Raw genomic sequence first — 19,608 nt, forward strand, 5'->3', positions numbered from 1 at the left:
GGCCTGGACTTTGACTTAAGCGGGGGGGGCTTTGGGATTGCCCCACCTCTCACACCTTTTCCCCTTGTGGTCATCCTTCACCCCCTCTCGGTCCTACAATGGTCCTGGATTTTTACCCGTGCTTGTTGCCGCATCTAAGTTATGGCTGCATACTTCACCAGGATTTTATATGTATATGTATCTTTTATAAGAAGTCCGTTTTGCGGTTGCGGTTATGGGGGGTATATAGTACCTATGACAGAACCTTTTGAGGTTTCTTGTATCAGAATTTAATATTTAATGTTACTGTAGTGTTTCTTCCTCTTTAGCTGTATGTTACGAATATTCAATGCGCCTAACGCATATTCTGTCCCCCTCCTTCTGTCATTCTCCAATGCCCGCTGATCTTAAAGTCCTCCTTATACCGATTTCAGGGCTTAATAGTGTGATAATTTACACAAATGCTTATATTTTTGCCCTAGCGTCCACCCGTTTTAGTCACTTTCTCTGCCCAGTCATCTGTATATTGTGCATAGTAGATTCTAAATTTTCTTTTAAAGAGAGTTCAATATATGTTACGAATGTTCTGCTGAGAAAAAAAAAAAAAAACACTCCCTGTATTTTTGATTGATCCTACTAGAGAGGGAGAGAGGAAAAATATCCAGGGGATTCTGCCTAGAGAACCCAATAGAAACAGTTCAGTAAGCTTATTTCTCGTTATGTTATGTCAGTCACTTCCAATTACCATTCTTCTCAGAAACATAGTCCCATTGGTATATATATTCGTTTTCCCTTTTTTTAGCTTTTAGTTTTTAGTTCTGGAATAGACATTTGTACTCACCATTCTGGTGTGTCGATAAGCAGTACACAATTAGCTGACCAATGTACTCACCATTCTAGCAGCTTTCTAGCAGAATAAGCAGAATAAGGCAGAATAATTGCTGCAATGGATTTCTACTTTGTTTCACCTTGTTTCAGGTCAGGGTATACAGAACTGCCCACGATTTTTTTTTTTGGGCTGCAGGGCTGGCGCTGGCTGGCGTTGTGTCTCCCCTCGGCCCCCTCACACGGAGCGGAGCAGCACACCTCTACCACAAAAAAAAAAAAAAACCCTTCCACCATTCGGCAGCCCACACGCTTCAGGGGTCCGAGAAACCACCGCTTAGTTAATGCCGGGGGGGGGGGATCCGATCCTCACTCCCCTCTGCAGCTCCCTGCTCAGGCGCGCCGTTCTAGTGCGCCGTCCTATCACGGCCGCACACCTCTAGGAGCATCCAACGAATCCCGCCAGGGGCCAGGGGAGCCGCGCGCGAGGCACGCTACACAGAGAGGTATGTGCTCCAGCCCGGAGGGGGGGAGAACGGCGGAGGGGGAGATGAGAGGACGAGGGACGCCCTAGCAGAGGGCGCGGGAGGTCCGGCTCACAAGCATCGCCGGTCCCGGTCCCGGCATGTGTTCAGAGCAGGGCTAAGGTGCGGGCGTCCGTGTCCAGTCACTCCTCACTCTGACCGCGCCATCCGCAGACTCCTCCCTCGACAGGGCTGCCCTATTGAGTGATTTAATGCTGATAGCGTTACATACTCCCCTCCTCAAGGGGGCACTTCCGGTGCACCTAGTAAGAGATGGTCTATCTGGGTACCTGCGATGGAATTGTTTAATGAGTCGAGGAGCATGAATGTCTGAAGAACATTCCCAAGAGTCATCAATGGGAGAATAGCCTTTCCAACGTATCAAATATTGGAGGGAAGAACCTCTTTTTCTAGAATCGAGGATCTTCTCTACTTGATATTCAATCTCACCAAGGATTTCAACTGGAGGAGGGGGTTGAGGATCTCTGTTAGGAAATGGATTAGGTTTGTACGGTTTGATAAGTGAGACGTGGAATGACGGATGAATTTTCCACTCTGGAGGTAGTAGTAGTTTAACAGCGTTAGCGTTGATGATATGAGAGATTTGGAAAGGACCAGTGAATAAACGACCCAGTTTCTTTGAAGGAATTTTAAGACGTAAATTCCGAGTGGATAGCCAGACTAAATCACCAACCTTGTATGAGGGAGGTACTGTTCTGTGCGAGTCATAATATCTTTTTTGTTTTTGTTGTGCAGTCTCAAGGTTAGAACGGAGTATATTCAGAGTTTTCCTTATGGTTGAAAGATAATTTTCGAGAGCGGGAAATTTTTTTTGGTGAAAAGTAGATGGCATACTGCTGGGATGGAAACCATAGTTGGCGTAAAATGGTGAGAACTGAGAAGAAGAACTGGTGACGTTGTTGTAAGCGAATTCAGCGTGCGGGAGCAGATGGAACCAGTCGTCTTGAAGATGTGTACAATAACAACGCAAATACTGTTCGAGTGTCTGGTTGACACGTTCTGTTTGTCCATTTGTTTGAGGGTGGTAAGCGGTGGACATGCGGTGATCTATTTGTAAGTTTTGGCAGAGAGCTTTCCAAAATTTAGAAATAAACTGAGAACCACGATCTGAAATGATCTGGGAAGGTAATCCATGTAACTTAACGATATTAGAGATGAAAGCCTCTGCTGTTTCTTGAGAAGTTGGTAAATTCTTTAAAGGAACAAAATGAGCCATCTTTGTTAAAACGTCAACTGAGACCATGATAGTATTAGCTCCGTGAGACCTAGGGAGATCAACTATGAAGTCCATGGATATAACGTCCCAGGGTCTCTTAGGTATTGGGGTGGAAGTTAGCAAACCATAAGGAGGTTTTCGTGAATGTTTATTGGTGGCACAGATCTGACAGGAACTGACATAATCCTGAACTGTCTTTGTCAAATGGGGCCACCAGTACTCTCTCTTAACAAGGTGGATAGTTTTACTGACTCCAGGGTGTCCTGCCAGTGGAGAATCATGGAGTTGTTTGAGTAGAATGAGTTGTAACTTTGGTGGAATGTAAATCTTGTTTTTGAATGTAAGTATCCCATCAGAATGTTTTAGTAGTCCCTTAGGTAGTTGGGAACGGTCCTTGGATAGGGTTTGAATAATCAACTGTTTAAAAGACGTAGTTATACCAATGAAACGATGGGAAGGTATAATGGATAAAGGAGGAATCTCCAGGGATTGGTCTTCATGCATGTGGGACAAGGAGTCAGCTTTAATATTTTGTGTACCCGGGAGGTAAGAGATTATAAAATTGAATCTATCAAAAAATAAACTCCATCTGACTTGGCGAGCAGAAAGGGTCTTACAAGTTTTTAGATGTTGCAGATTGCGATGATCTGTGAGAATGGTAATAGGATGTGTGGAACCCTCTAATAAATGTCTCCAGGTAGCCAAGGCATCTCTTATTGCCAAGAGTTCTTTTTCCCCAATTGGGTAATTCTTTTCAGCTGGAGATAAGGTTCTGGAATAAAAGGCAACTGGGTGCAATGGTTCTGATAACGTTGGTCGTTGGGAGAGTACGGCTCCTAAAGCAAAATGCGAGGCATCTACTTCCAGTGTAAAATGGTATAATGGATTAGGTAATTGAAGGATGGGAGCGGAGGTATAACTGAGTTTGAGTGTATCAAAGGAATCTTGTGCATCCTTGGACCAAGAAAAGGGTGTCTTTGAACTAGTCAAACTACTAAGTGGTTTCACAATTGATGAAAAATTCTTGATGAACTTTCTATAATAATTTGAAAATCCGAGGAAACGCTGGAGGGCCTTCCTAGTTTGGGGAACCGGCCAGGACAAGATACAGTCTACCTTGGTGCGATCCATCTGAACTCCGTTGGGAGTGATGAGGTAGCCGAGAAAGGAGATGGTAGTCTGACTGAAAACGCACTTTTCAAGTTTAGCATATAAGGAGTGTGTTCTGAGCCTAGCCAAAACCCAACGCACATGCTTGTTGTGTTCTTCAGGAGTGTCGGAGTAAATTAAAATGTCATCTAAATAAATCACAACACAAAAATCGAGGAGATCACGGAAAATGTCGTTAATGAACCACTGAAAAGTTGCTGGAGCATTACATAGCCCAAAGGGCATAACAGTATACTGAAAAAGACCATATCTGGTCTTAAATGCAGTCTTCCATTCGTCCCCCGGACGGATCCTAATCAAATTATAGGCTCCCCTAAGATCTAGTTTTGTGTAGATCTTAGCGGTCTGGAGGCGTTCAATGAGTTCTGGAATGAGTGGTAAAGGATATCTGTTCTTGATGGTGATATTATTGAGAGATCGATAATCAATTATGGGCCTAAGTGAACCATCCTTATTCTTTACAAAGAACATAGCAGCACTTGCAGGAGAAGTGGAGGGTGTAATAAATCCTTTCTTGAGGTTCTCATCAAGGTACTCTTTCAAATGTACAAGCTCTGGTTGTGAAAGGGGGTAAATCCGAGCGGTAGGGATTGGACTGTCTGGAATAAGGTCTATAGGACAATCATAAATCCTATGTGGAGGAAGTATGTCAGCGTTGGTCTTACTGAAGACATCTGCAAAATCATGTAAGTAATCAGGAAGTTTATCAAGGTGAGCTTCTGAGAAAGAGATGAAGTAATTAGGATAACAGCTCTCTTTACAATAAGTGGATTGTAGAGAAAGAGAATTTGTGACCCATAGGAAAGTAGGCTGATGAAGAAGTAGCCACGGAAGACCCAAAACTATTGGAAATACAGGAAATAAAATAATATCAAAAATGAGAGACTCAGTATGACCAGTCGCACAGGTAACCAAAAGTGGATGAGTTTGAGAAGAAATTGGACCAAAGGTAGAACTAGAACCATCAATAAAAGTAAGTGACACAGGAGTATGCTTGAACACACAGGGTATTTTATTTGATTTTACAACAGTAGAATCTATGAAGTTGCCGCAGGCTCCGCTGTCGACCATTGCTTCAACGGTAATCTTTTCTTGATCCCACTGTAAGGTAAGAGGAATAAAAATGTACCGATTAGATGTAGTTCCATTTAATTTTAGCTTGTTAATGTGGGAAACATTACCTTCAGAATTTCTCTTAAGTAGAGGACAGCTGGATACAACGTGGTCTGGAGCTGAGCAGTACAGGCAGAGATTGTTGGTTCTGCGGCGTTGTTTCTCTGCTGGAGTTAGGGGTCCCTTAATGACTCCAAGTTCCATTGGGGAATCTTTGGGAGGTGATCTGGACCTCTTAGAAGGAATGGCTGGATAGGTGTTGGCACGTTCGGCTTTTCTTTCCCTAAGGCGACGATCGATAGTCACTGAAAGGTGCATAAGATCTTCCAGGGAGGTGGGAAGCTCAACCCTGGCCGGCTCATCCTTCATGGGCTCGGACAGACCCAAACGGAACTGGTTTCTGAGAGCAATATCTGACCATTGGGTCTCCCTGCTCCAACATTTGAATTCGGAAATAAAATCTTCCACAGGCCTCTTCCCCTGTTTAAGATTTCTGATAGAATTCTCAGCAGTTAACTGTTTGTTGGGGTCTTCGTATAATAAAGACATTTCATCAAGAAAAGTGTCAAAAGCTCCTAGAAGGTCTCCGTGTTCCTCTACGTAGGTGTCGGCCCATACTCTGGGTTCACCCTTGAGGTAACTAATTAACGTGAGGATTTTAACCCTATCAGAGTAATAGGTACGGGGACGGAGCTCAAACATCAAGTGGCATGAACTAATAAATTGTCTATAATTTTACCTTTCACCAGAGAAAGGTTCTGGAGGACAGACTTTAGGTTCCGGTCTTTCTCTGGCTTGTGCAAAATTTTGATTTCGTAAAGCATCATTCTCTATACGCAACTCATTCATATTAGCTGTAAGATTATCCACTCTTTGGGAAAGTGCAACTAAATGATTTGCGAGATCCGCTGGATCCATTTTTTTTTTTTTTGGGGTTCGGATATTATGTTATGACTCCGCGATATACTGGATATGGTGTTTATGGAATTGGATCTCAGCTGAGGAGGCCTCTCAGAATTCAACCACCAGTTCACTCTCACAGTATAATAGAGAGTTTGGGGTTTACAACATCACATCCTCCAATGAGAGCAAACCATAAGTAGTAGCTTAATAACTCTTAAGCTTAACTGAGTAACTGATATATATATATGAACAGTCCTGATATTACAAAAGAAAAGATCTACTTAATCTGAGGTCAGCAATCAGAATAACCAAGTGTTGCAGTCTCTGTTGAATATCACCTCACTATATGAATATCATTGAGTAACACTGCTATAACTCATGGAAGTATGTGAATGTTACAAGATAATAGGTATGCTGGAGATTACAGTCCTGGATAGTGTTTTAGTATTCACTATAAGCAAAACATCATGGCTATGAAATACTTGCGGTTAGCAGGTTAGACTGAAGCTGGATTCACTGTATAGGTGGAGGTGATGTTCCTATGTTCAATATGGCACAAGCAGGTTGTTCATCCAGTAAGGAATCTTTTTCCTATAATGCAGATGATGGGAAGTCCCAATAGGTAGACATGCAGGAGTTTGGATGGAGTGAGGTCTTCAGTATAGGAGTGAGCAGAGTGGAGGCTCCAGGTTTCAGAGAGCAGGGATCAGGCTCCGGGGAGAAGGGGTGCTACAGGGGTAATCTGTAGCTTGGTTCCGGGTTCCAGGTGGCGGCAGGGTCCAACGAGAATATCCGAACACCCTGCCGCCGTACCTGAGGCTTTAAATAGCCCGGGCTCGTGAAAGGAGCCGGGCGCCGTACGCTGGAACGCACTTCCGCGTTCCAGCGTGAATCGCAGACGTCCGCGCACCGGAAGTGACGCGGACGTCTTTCTGAAAGGAGCGCAGCTGTTAGTGAGAGATACAGCTGCGCTCGTATTGAGTGATTTAACGCTGATAGCGTTACACAGTTTGAACCACCGGCGAGTGACATGCGATGTGGGAACCCGCACTGGAATCGTGCGGATTCCCTCATTGCATATGTGTGAACGGGGACTTAAATCTGGAAGCTGATTGGTTTCTATGCACAGATGCACAGGATTTTGAACGTTCTAGTTTTAGTAAATAACCCCCTTTGTATCCAAAATAAGACTGATGCGCAGTAAGTAAATGGCTGTCTATAAAGTATACTAAGAACTGAGTAAGAAAATTGTGGTAGATGGCGCACGATAATTAGAGCATACAGTAATGGTCAGTAATATAATATCATGTGGTCCATAAAAAACACACTGAAGGTTTGATCAAATGTCCAATAAAAGTCCAATTGATAGTCCTAGTATATATATATATATATATATATATATATATATATATATATATATATATATACACATGCACTAGCGGCAGCAACCGTGAAGCAGAAGCGAGCTCTGGAAAATATTGTAGAAGATTCCTAGGTCCCGATCCACATTCCTCAGCCAACAGGAGCACTGGATGTAACGGAGATCCAGTAACTCAGGAACTTCATGGAGCCACAGGGGAGCAGGGAACCAGATGCGCCACTCGAGACAGCGTGCGTGTCAGCGTAGAGCGCAGCGTGCCGTCGTCGCACCGGAAGTGACGCGGGGAGACGGGCCATCCAATGGCATGACGCACCTTTTCACAGCCTCCGCTGTTTCATCAGATCCATCCAGCGCTCCTGTTGGCTGAGGAATGTGGATCGGGACCTAGGAATCGCTGACCACCCGTAGTGACATCGGGCCTTCATCTCTATCTACATGCCCTTTTTACCTCTCATGTTTGTGAGTAGTCACTTGGCTGTCTGTGACATATCATTCTTTTAAAAAATATTTTGCTTTCTGCACTTAGATTGGCGCATCTCTCTCTTCTTCTTCTACTATACTAAGAACTGAGCTTGTGTTTATCTGGAGTTATGATTTAATAGTAACCTTTTTTAATATTGCAGGGTAGAGTCACTTTAAGCATATAAAAATATATCGCCTTTTTTGCTGCCCCTAAATTGGTCATCAGTTGAAAGAATAATTTGCCATCATGTTTCAAGAACATAAATGCCACTCATTTCTATATTGTAAATGTAATTTGTCGGTGGCATGTACACATTAAACCATGACTAGCAGAGTAGACATCTAGGGAGCATAATTTTCCCTTTCATGTGCAGAAATCTGATCATGACACTAAGCAGACATCACAACTTCCTGGAAATCCGGAGGTAGCTGGGAGCCATTTTTGGACTGAGATATAAATTAGTGTCAGGATTTTCTGTGTATGTTTACTTTTTGTATTGAAAGTATAAAAGTTGAATACTGGGGCTTAACTGTGCAAATGTATGTGTATTCTTTCCAAATTTATACAGAGCACACATGAAAGCTGACCTTCCAGGTTAAACCTGCATCTGAGCAGCCAACACATACATATAAGAGAACATTTAACTGAAGAGAATAGAAGTGGTCGGGAAAGCTTATAAAAGTATAGGCACACAGATTATGGAATCATTAGGCTATAGTAAATGTTAATGTGAAATGTGCCAAGGGGTTATATTATTTGATCTTTTTGCTTATACTTTTTCTATACCACTGCATGTGTCTTCTCAAAAAAAAAATTCCTCTTCACTTAAAGTTACAGTAGCACCTGGCAAAGCTGGGTTTATGGACAGCAGCAATATACTTGCCTTTTATGGATTGCAATGGCCATAATTTATTCTGACTTCTTATCAGTCTTTTCTACTTACAAGTACTTCTCATGAGGCCCATTTACTGATACAGATCATACTCAATATTTCAATTCACTAGTTACTCAGCATAACAAGAATTTCTTTATCCCAACAGGCTGCTTGTGACGTATTCTGTGTAGGAGATGATGTTAACATTGAGAAAGCAAACAATTCCCTTATTAGTAATGACCGCAGCTGGAAGAGGAGCAAGTACCGAATCAGCTTTGTGGCTGAGGCTCCTGAACTCACACAAGGTATCATATTCCTATATGCACATACTGTTCATGAGAAGATCATTGTGTGAAGCTCCGTGAATTGAGCCTACAGTTTGAAAATGTCATAGTTAAACATGGGCCAAACACCCCCCTGTTCAGTTCACAGTAGAACTCCCGAACAGGGGAAAAGTTCTAACCCGAACGGTGAACCCCATTGAAGTCTATGGGAGCCAAAGTAAAAATCAAGTTCCCATTTTGAAGGCTTTTATGCATGTAATTGGCCATAAAATAGAGGTATGGGGGTCAGGGTACTGCCCTGGGGGACATGTATCAATGCAAAAAAAAAAATTTAAAAAATCTTTTTTTCAATAGCAGTGATTTTCATTATGATTAAAGTGCAACAAAAAAAATGAAAAATCCCTTTAAATATAGCGCCTGGGGGGGTCCCCTTAATGTGCCCGTAAAGTGGCGCATCTGTAGCATGCATAAAGCATGCTGCTGCAAAAAAAAAAATGTCAAATCACATTTAAAATTACTTGCATTTACAATTGCCGACACCCTTTGGGTCTGGTATGGATTTGGAGGCAAACCCCACTCCAAAATAAAAAAACGGTGTGGGGCCCTACCTCCCAAAATCCATACAAGACTCTTATCCAGGCATGTAGCCTGGCAGGTCAGGAAAGAGGGGGACAAGCGAGCACCCCCCTCCTGAACCATACCAGGCCACATGCCCTCAACATGGAAGGGTGGGTGCTTTAGGATAGGGGGGGCTCTGCCTCCCCCACCCAAAAGCACCTTGTCCCCATGTCAATGGGGACAAGAGCCTCATTCCCACAACTGTGGACAGTGGTTGTCAGGGTCTGCGGTTGGGGAGCTTATCAGAATCTGGAAGCCCCCTTTGAAGGGGTCTCCCAGATCCCACCCCCCATGTGAATGAGTATCAGGCACATAGTACCCCTACCTATTCACTAAAAAAGTGTACAAAAGGTAATAAAAACAAGAGACAAGTTTTTGACAAATCGTTTATTAAAAATAAATAAAAATAGTGTCCCTTGATGTATATCCATCTTCAATCACGCCACACACCGACCGGAAAAGGAAAAAGAAAACTCTGCCTTCTGGCATGGCCTGCTGCTGAATGCCTCCTCTGCGCTTTGACATTTCTAATATAGGTAAGGGTGTGGCCACCTGGTTACATCACCCGGTGGCCCGAACCATTCTGACTTCACAAACTGGTGCATGCTGGGCCTGTGATGTCACAAGGGAGCAGGGCCACTAGGTGACGTTACCAGTTGGCCACGACCCCTTACCTTCATAAGAACTGTCAAAGCACAGAGGAGGCATTTGGCGGGAGGTCATTCCAGGAGGAGGAGCTTTTTTGTTTTTCTTTTTTACTTTTCAGGTCGGGGGGCAGCACGATTGACAATGGATTTACGAATGACACTATTTATTTTAAAGAGAGAATTTGTCAAAAACTTGTCTCTTGTTTTTATTTCTTTTTGTTGAATGGGTAGGGGTACACAATACTCATTCACATGGGGGGGGGGGGCGGGAAGTGTCAGCCATCTGTAATCATAATTAGGCCTCAGTCCGGTGGCTTCATCCGTGCCCCGTACAGGGCCATATTTTATCAGCAGGGGTGTTGCATGTTGTGAGCATCCCCATGCATTGTTGTTTATTGGGATGCAACCGCTGCTCCCAATATGACATCTATGTGGTTGCTTTTGGGCCATGCATCCTCTTGGATGTCATATTGGTAGCAGCGGCTGTGTCTGTGCAGATACTGCTTCCCAATAGACAACAATAGGACTTTATCCCTGTGTCGGTAAAACAGGGCCCTGCATGGGGCACGCATGTAATTGCCCTGTGTGAACGAGACCTTACCCCCTCATTTTTCTAAGACTGAAATGTTTTTCTTTTGATAGCTCTTTACAGTGTTCACAGAAAGAAAGTGTATGGAGCCCGGCTGATATGTCGACAGAACCTTCAAAGTGCAAAATCCAGGTACACTCTTTCTGCAGACCCTTACTTTTATTGCTTGTTTATTTTTAACGATTTTTTACTTTTTGTGAATGACCCAGAAGGACTTCAACAGGTAGAGTATGTCTGGACAATGTACACTTGTACAATTGTAGACTGGTCTGCGTTACATGTTGAGGCCACTCTGTATATAGAGATGATGCACATTTTAGAAATGATGCTGTGGTTTCAATGTGCACAGAGCAAAAACACTGTTGACCTTAAAGTTTCAGAATATGAGGCCTTCAGGCAGTGAAATTGATCGGATGCCAAGAGAAAGCTGCTCAGGGCCTTCTGATTCTCATAAGAATACAAGAGTATTTACAGCTGTGACCCTTGCACTTCTACTATTGCTGGTAAATTGCTAGTAACTATGCTTCCAAGGAAAAATTAAAGTAGTTCATAAAACTAAAGACTAAAAAGTTGTTCATGACTGAAAAACCCAAGACCTAAGACCTTTCTGGTGGCCTGAGTCTCCTACCTTTCTACCGTTCCAGCATTGCAGCCTTTGTCAATCTCTTCAGCATTTACCAGTTCCATGAGTTTCAGATGCCCATGACCCCTGTGCCGTGGTTCCATCCTCTAACCCAGTGGTCCCCAACCTTTTTGGCACCGGGGACCGGCTGCATGGAAGAAAATTTTCCAAGGCCCGGTTGGGGGGAGGTTGGGGATGGCATGCGGGGGGTAAGCGTTTTTTTGCGGGCAATTTGTCAGCGCATTATTTCTATTTATTACATTGTAGTAAAAAATAAAGTTAAACCCGCCATAATGCAGAATCAGTGGGAGCTTTGAGTGTGTCACTTGCCATGCTGCCTGCCACCAGATGCGGATTGTCACTTGCCATGCTGCCTGCCACCAAATGTGGATTGTCACTTGCCACGCTGCCTGCCACCAGATGTGGTAAGGCCCCAACAGATGAAGCTAGTGCCCCCACTAGGCCCTGCTCACACTCACCCTGTCACTGGTAGTGTTGTCATACTCTGGGTTCCCCCATTAACAGTACTGTCATCTGCCCAAATTTATATCATAACCCCACATTACAGTCCTCAGTCCCCCCCACACATTACAGTCCTCAGTCCCCCCCACACATTACAGTCCTCAGCCTTCCCCCCCCACACATTACAGTCCTCAGCCTCCCCCCCCCACACATTACAGTCCTCAGCCTCCCCCCCCCCACACATTACAGTCCTCAGCCTTCCCTCCCCACACATTACAGTCCTCAGCCTTCCCCCCCCACACATTACAGTCCTCAGCCTTCCCCACCCCCCACACATTACAGTCCTCAGCCTTCCCCCCCCCACACATTACAGTACTCAGCCTTTCCCCCCCACACACATTACAGTCCTCAGCCTTCCCCCCCCACACATTACAGTCCTCAGCCTTCCCCCCCCCCACACATTACAGTCCTCAGCCTTCCCCCCCCACACATTACAGTCCTCAGCCTTCGCCCCCCCACACATTACAGTCCTCAGCCTTCCCCCCCCACACATTACAGTCCTCAGCCTTCCCCCCCCCCACACATTACAGTCCTCAGCCTTCCCCTCCCCACACATTACAGTCCTCAGCCTTTCCCCCTCCCCACACGTTACAGTCCTCAGCCTTCCCCCCCACACATTACAGTCCTCAGCCTTCCCCCCCACACATAACAGTCCTCAGCCTTCCCCCCCACACATTACAGTCCTCGGTTCCGTCCCCCACACATTACAGTCCTCGGTTCCGTCCCCCACACATTAAAGTCCTTGGTTTCCGTCCCCCACACATTACAGTCCTCGGTTCCGTCCCCCACACATTAAAGTCCTTGGTTCCGTCCCCCACACATTACAGTCCTCGGTTCAGTCCCCCACACATTACAGTCCTTGGTTCCGTCCCCCACACATTACAGTCCTCGGTTCAGTCCCCCACACATTACAGTCCTCGGTTCCGTCCCCCACACATTACAGTCCTCGGTTCCATCCCCCACACTTAGGGACAGATCGGAGAGAGGCACAGCATGAGGAGAAAAGTTGCAGGGAGGGAGGCGGGACAGTTCTGAATGGAGGGCCGAGGTAACAAACAGGTGATTGGCTGCTAGGATGAAGGACAGTCCTAGCAGCCAATCGCCTGTTTGATAACCTCGGGCAGATCCGCCCTCCACCCAGAATTGTTCCGCCTTCCGCTGTCGGCTCTATGAGCGACGCAGGAGGAAGAAAAGTCTCCTTGCGGTCGAATGGCAGAGTGCCGCGGTCCGCATGTGGGGCTCTCTCATGCCGCCTGCTCGCGGCCCGGCTGCAGAAGTGCCGTGGACCGGTAGTGGGCCGCGGACCGGGGGTTGGGGAACACTGCTCTAACCCATACATTACTGCAGGTCACAGCAGTAATATATTTTTAGAATGAAGCAGTACAGAGGGGCTGACACGGGCATTCGGCACTTCTTTTCAAATACCGAAGAGACTAATGAAAGTTGCAGCATTGGAATTGACCAAAGAGAAACCTGTTTCTGGAGAGGTGAGTATAATACCTCTTCAAGTGCAGGAGAATTTGAACCTAATTTAATAAAGCAGCTGACAAGTTCTTAAAGTACATCTAAACCTGTTTATATTGTTTTGGATAAAAGTGGAAGTGTTATCAACCCTCGCAGGTGCATTTTAGCTGTCAGAGTCTGCCCTGGAAAGGGATAAACTTTATATTTGTCCTGAAACTGAAAATGAGGGAAGATTCTAAATGTGTTGTTGTGAAAGGAACTGCAATTGAGAGAACGTTTTTTACCCTAATTTTTGCAAGATTTCCTCTTATTCCATATGTGTCTATAGCACAGGAAGTGAAGGGAAATTAAATCGATGGGACACAGATGGTGAAAAATTCTGATGGGTTTTGACCCTTCCCTACTCCAGAAATAAAAAAAAAATGTCTTTTGCCTTTAGATATGCTTTAATAATGCTTGATTCAACTTTTTTTACTAGATTGACTGGGCGTATGAGTAGATGTTATGGGCAGTAATAGATGGATACAATAACATTCTACAAGGAATCCTGCTAGCCAATTTCTGATCGGCATGCCACTAATGATAATGTTTATTTTTTTGTTGTTTTTTTACAGCCGATTAACTATAGCCCTTCGGCTCCACACCAATGGACACCAAGAGCTGAGATATAAACCAGGAGACCACTTAGGGGTTTTTCCCGGCAACCATGATGATCTTGTTAATTCCGTGATTGAAAGACTGGAAGATGCTCCACCCGTCAACCAGCTTGTTAGAGTAGAGATTTTGGAGGAGAGAAATACTGCATTAGGTTTGTTATGTTTAACTTAAATGTATACATTTACATTAGATGGTTGTGTTAATAACAGTATTTAGGAGCCTTTATTCTTTCTTCATGCATGAATCTGCATTAGTTTTTGGTGCAGTTTTCAGAATACCTTATACAAATGTTGTCATACTTTATATTACATTTTTATGAGTTTGTAAGTCAAAATGAAGTGGATTTACCCATGGGTTGCCTTAACTTTTTTCTTCTTCTTTTTTTGATTTACATATTCTTTATTCATTTTCTACTCAGTTATAAAAACAGCCATATAAAAGTATTACAGCAGCATATTTCCAATAATCTTACATTTCTCATTACATTGCATACATCTTCACTTTACCCCCTCCCCCTCATCCCCCTTCCCGTTCCAATTAATACCCCCTTAATCCTTCCATCTCATTCACCTCTTATATCTATATCCTTTTTTTTTTATGTACCCTGGGCTATTATCTATTTTACTCAGATTTTCTCATCCACTGTTCTATCCCGACTTTGATATTTCTCTATACATCTTGTTTCCTTGCCTATCAGGCCTCGTACACACAGTTTCTTGGCAAAAACCAGCAAGAAACTTGCTGGGATTTTTTTTTTTGCCGAGGAAACCGGTCGTGTGTACATTTTTTGACGAGGAAACTGTTGAGGATCCCATCGAGCCAAAAAGAGAGCATGTCTTCTTTTTCCTCGACGGGAATGGAGAAACTTGCCTTGTCGAGTTCCTCGACAGCCTAACAAGGAACTCGACGAGGAAAACGATGTGTTTCGCCCGTCCAGTTCCTCGGTCGTGTGTACGAGGCTTAAGGTTACTTCTTAATAAACTTTTTTTTCTTCAGTGCTCATTGGCCTGTGCATGTTAGAACTGTTATGCCCCTTACACACGATCATAATTTCTATCAGGATTAACTCAGACATATTTTTCTGATGGAATTCTGTTCAAGCTATCTTGTATACACACTGTCACACCAAATTCCATCCGTCCAAAATGCGGTGACGTACAACACTACGACGAGCTGAGAAAAATTAACTTCAATGCTTCCGAGCATGCGTCGACTTGATTCTGAGCATGCATGTTTTTTTTTTCGTCGGAGTTCCATACAGATAAACTGACAAACTTTTTCATCGAAAAAAAAAAAGGAGAACATGTTCTCTTTCTAAGTTCGTCTGAATTTTCGATGGAAAAACTCAGATGGGACACACACACGGTCAGAATATCCAATGAAAAAATTCCATCTGACTTTTTCCATCGGAAATTCCGATCGTGTGTACAAGGCATTACCCTGCAGTTTGTACAATTCTTCAAAAAAGCATTGCACTGCAGTAGTAGCCTGTACTATCTCAGATTTTGTTTAAACCATTTTCTGATGGTCAAGCTTAAAACTGCAGGAAGCTATACATGTGTTAAGGATTCTTGCATTACTGTGCATTTAGTGCCTTGCAGAGCTGTTTTTTATTCATTGGAGCTTGAACTAACACAATTTTGAGGTCCTAAGTAACGCCCCTCAGTGAAGATGACTTTAAAACAGGTTCTTACCTATCCAGGTCATGGTAAAGCTAGTAGTAGTTAGTCACATTTAAAGTGTAACTAAAGGCAAAACGTGTTTTCCTTTTGGATAAACAATCCAACCCCATGAGGCCCCGTACACACGACCGAGTTTCTCGGCAGAATTCAGCCAGAAACTCGATTCAGAGCTGAATTCTGCCGAGAAACCCGGCCGTGTGTACACTTTCGGCCGAGGAAGCCGACGAGGACCTCGGCGAGGAAATAGAGAACATGTTCTCTATTTCCTCGTTGTTCTATGGGAGAACTTGGCCCGCCGGCTCCAGGACTGAACACGCCGAGGAACTCGATGTGTTTGGCACGTCGAGTTCCTCGGCCGTGTGTACGGGGCCTCAGGGTTTTTTTGCCACCTGTGTCCTATTGGGGATATTTCCCTTCACTTCCTGTCCTAGAGCCAAAACAGGAAGTAAGAGGAAATCCCTCCAAAGTGCGCTAAAAGTGCAAAGTGCGGGAATTCCGGTGTGTCAACTAGGACTAATGTCCCCATTGGAAAGTTTTCTCTATATTAGTGTTTTGAAGTAAACCCCAAATTTCTGGTTGTCTTTTACTTTCGATAAGAATGGTAAACAGGACAAATAGAGAGGTTGAATCTCCCTAACGGCCCGAGACAACAATAGAAACTAACAGGTGCTCTAAACCCTATTCCACTCTATCCAAAACAAAAACAAAAAATTGCCTTTAGTTAGACTTATTCAGTAAAGTGGAAGATGTTTCATAGTTTCACCAAGCCACTTCTTCAGTGCCAAGTAGTGTCAGAAGATATCCCAGCATTTACTTTCATATATTTAGTAATATCAGTTTGTAAATCAGTTGTCCAGGCTCTGCCCAAAATGTGCACCCCACTATCCTTGAAGGAATATCTATTTTGTTTAAGCTATAGGAAGACTGATAAATCTTGACCTGTAGAATTTGCCTTCCTATACTGGGCCATTTTGTTTGTTGAGAGATTATTTTATCTCCCTAATGTGCAGGTCTTTATAGTTATCAACATACTGTATTGCATATACAAAGTTACTTTGCTTGTATTTGGGTGTTGGGATTGTAAAAAGAGACCAAATCTGGGTTACGATACCGAAATACTGGGGTTGATTAACTCAAGGCAAATAGGCTGTTTATTTTGCAAGGGAAGTTTCACTTTGCATGAGAATTTACCCTAGAGCTTAGTGAATGAGTTGAAACTTTGCTGACTTCCATCACTAATCATGTGCGGTTTTCTATTTTCATTGCACATGATCGAGTATCCTTTGCAACGTTTTTCCACATTCACTAAGCTCTGGGGAAAATTCCAATGCAAAATACAATACACTTTCCTTCTAAACAGCCTATTTCTCTTTAGTAAAACAACCCCAATGCATAAACAACCTTACAAAAGATTATTATCCCTACAGTTGGAATAAAATACATGGCCAATGATTATACAGGAAAAGGATACCTCCCTTTCTCTGCTGTCTATAGGAACATGCACGCTGCCTGTACCTAATGGTAAATCTGGCCCCAGTACGTTCAGTTATATACCAGAGAATGGCAGATATTATATCATGCAAACCTGATTTGATTTTATGTTATTCTGATTTTAAAATAAAAAAATAAAAAAAACACTGACTAAGTTAAAGCCCATGACTACTAAAAATAAAAATATAGGGCCATATTCACAGTCAGCGGCGTAAATGTAGGCGGGCGTAGCGTATCGTAGTTACGCTACGCCGCCGCAACTTAGAGAGGCAAGTGCTGTATTCACAAAGCACTTGCGTCTAAAGTTATGGCGGCGTAGCGTAAATGTGCCGGCCTAAGCGCGCCTAAATCAAATGAGGAACAGGGGGGCGTGTTTTATGTAAACTAATCATGACCCCACGTAAATGACGCTTTTTTCAAACGGCGCATGCGCGCGCATGCTCAGTATCACGTCGAATTTTCAAATTAAATTACGCCCGCTCAATGCCTAGTCGACGTGAACGTAACTTACGTCCAGCCCCATTCACGGACGACTTACGCAAACAACGTAAAACACGACGCTGTTCCGACGTTTCCGACGTCCATACCTAACATGACTTACCCCTGCTTTATGAGGGGTAACTTTACGCTGGCGTATGTCTTACGTAAACGACGTATCTTGCTACGCCGGGCGCGCGTACGTTTGTGAATCGGCGTATCTAGCTCATTCGCATATTCAATGCGGAAATCTACGGAAGCGTCACCTAGCGGCCAGCGTTAATATGCACCCTAAGATACGACGGTGTAAGAGACTTACGCCGCTCGTATCTTAGCCAAATTTATGCGTAACTGATTCTAAGAATCAGCCGCATAGATACGACGGCTCTCATTCGGACTTACGACGGCGTACATGGCACTACGCCGTCGTAAGTCCTTTGAGAATCTGGGCCTTGATCACTAATTATTGCTTTACTTTGTTCAGTCTGCTTTTTATCAGTAGATATATAAAAAACAGCACAGCCTATATAATGCAATATATACATTTGACTTTTAGAGTTTGAGTTTTTGACTTATGAATATTGCAGAATAGTTATCTCTCAGCTGCATATACTGTACACGTGTTTACTGCACAAAAGTTGTGTATCTGAAACCAGGCTGCTGACAATGAAAACTAGCATACAGGTGTCCAAATTCTAAAGCTGTGTGGTATGATGATACAGGTGTAATCAGTAACTGGACTGAAGAAGAGAGGATCCCTCCATGCACCATCTTCCAGGCCCTCAAGTATTTCTTGGATATCACAACTCCACCCACACCACTTCTGATGCAGCAAATTGCATGTCTTGCCACCAATGAAAAAGAGAAAAAAAGTCTGGATATTTTAAGCAAGGTATTGTCATGATCAATTTTTAGAAATAGCATTCTTTGTGACATCTGCCCATAAAAGCAAAATATAAAATAAATAATAATTATGGAAGAGTATAATTTGCAGCAAAACAAATGCAAATGTTTAAACAAAAAGGATAACAAAAGTAGGGTAGTAATGTCTATCTATCCCTGTTGAAAGTGCTTCCAATAACGCTGACCTTGCTACTCAGGGCTTACAAGAATACGAGCAGTGGAAGTGGTACAAGAACCCTACTATTGTTGAGGTGCTAGAGGAGTTTCCCTCAGTTCAGATGCCATCATCTCTGCTGCTTACACAGCTACCCCTGCTACAACCTCGTTACTACTCCATCAGCTCCTCTCCTGATTTGCATCCTGATGAGGTTCACCTTACTGTTGCGGTTGTGTCCTATCGTACAAGAGGTAATTTTAAAAACGTGTAAAATAACTTTTTTTCATAAAATAGCATATCTTCCCAGTGATATTCCCATCCACAAAATTCTTACCATTGTTTGGAAAAATGGGGTTGATTTACTAAAACTGAAGAGGTAGAAGAGAGGAAGGGTGGGGGCAAAAGTATAGTTGCTGAAGCTAGACTTTTCGTCAAACCTTATTTGAACAAGCTGAAGTTAGAATCTGATTGGCTACCATGTACAGCTGCATCAGATTTTGCTCCAGTTTTAGTAAATCAACACCAATGTACAGTATTACCATAAGCTGCATGTAATTTTCCACCATGTTGAAAAAATATTGTTGACCAACCACCTCATAGTGTTCTACTGTAGCAGTGCATAGCTATGACAGGTATCACTAGTGAAACGTAGTCCACAACATAGAATGGTGGTCAGATGTATGGACATAATCTAAACACTGGATTATCTTTTTTGGTATGGATGTGTATCATTATGCATGCTCATACATCAGCGATGCCATCCATATTTTGGCAGAGCAATGAACAGAGAGTGGCCATGAACTAGTGCAAGGATCTACTAAACGTCTGGAGAAGCCATATTGATCTTATATGTAAGATGGGACAGTGTGGCTGTTGGTGCCTGCCGGGTGGAACAGACCTCTGTTTGACCTGGCAGATCCCTGCACTAGTTTATGGCCTGCGATAGATAGGATGCCCATATCCAAGACACAGATTCCACTCTATACTGACTTGCTTTTGGTGGATAAATACTTTATATCTCCTCTA

At 43.4% G+C, this 19,608-nt stretch overlaps 1 protein-coding gene across 1 annotated transcript in view; it reads left to right on the forward strand.

Moving 5' to 3' along the window:
- Positions 1 to 19,608, forward strand: part of NOS1 (nitric oxide synthase 1) — a 173,024-nt gene that overhangs the window by 140,052 nt on the left and 13,364 nt on the right. Inside the window, exons 19-23 of the mRNA XM_040345889.1 lie at positions 8,636 to 8,774; positions 10,661 to 10,739; positions 13,830 to 14,023; positions 18,245 to 18,414; positions 18,623 to 18,833. Coding sequence (XP_040201823.1) covers positions 8,636 to 8,774; positions 10,661 to 10,739; positions 13,830 to 14,023; positions 18,245 to 18,414; positions 18,623 to 18,833 — 793 coding nt within the window. The remainder of the gene's footprint in view (positions 1 to 8,635; positions 8,775 to 10,660; positions 10,740 to 13,829; positions 14,024 to 18,244; positions 18,415 to 18,622; positions 18,834 to 19,608) is intronic.

The sequence above is a fragment of the Rana temporaria genome, chromosome 1, assembly GCF_905171775.1.
Source record: "Rana temporaria chromosome 1, aRanTem1.1, whole genome shotgun sequence".
NCBI classification, from domain to species: Eukaryota; Metazoa; Chordata; class Amphibia; order Anura; family Ranidae; genus Rana; species Rana temporaria.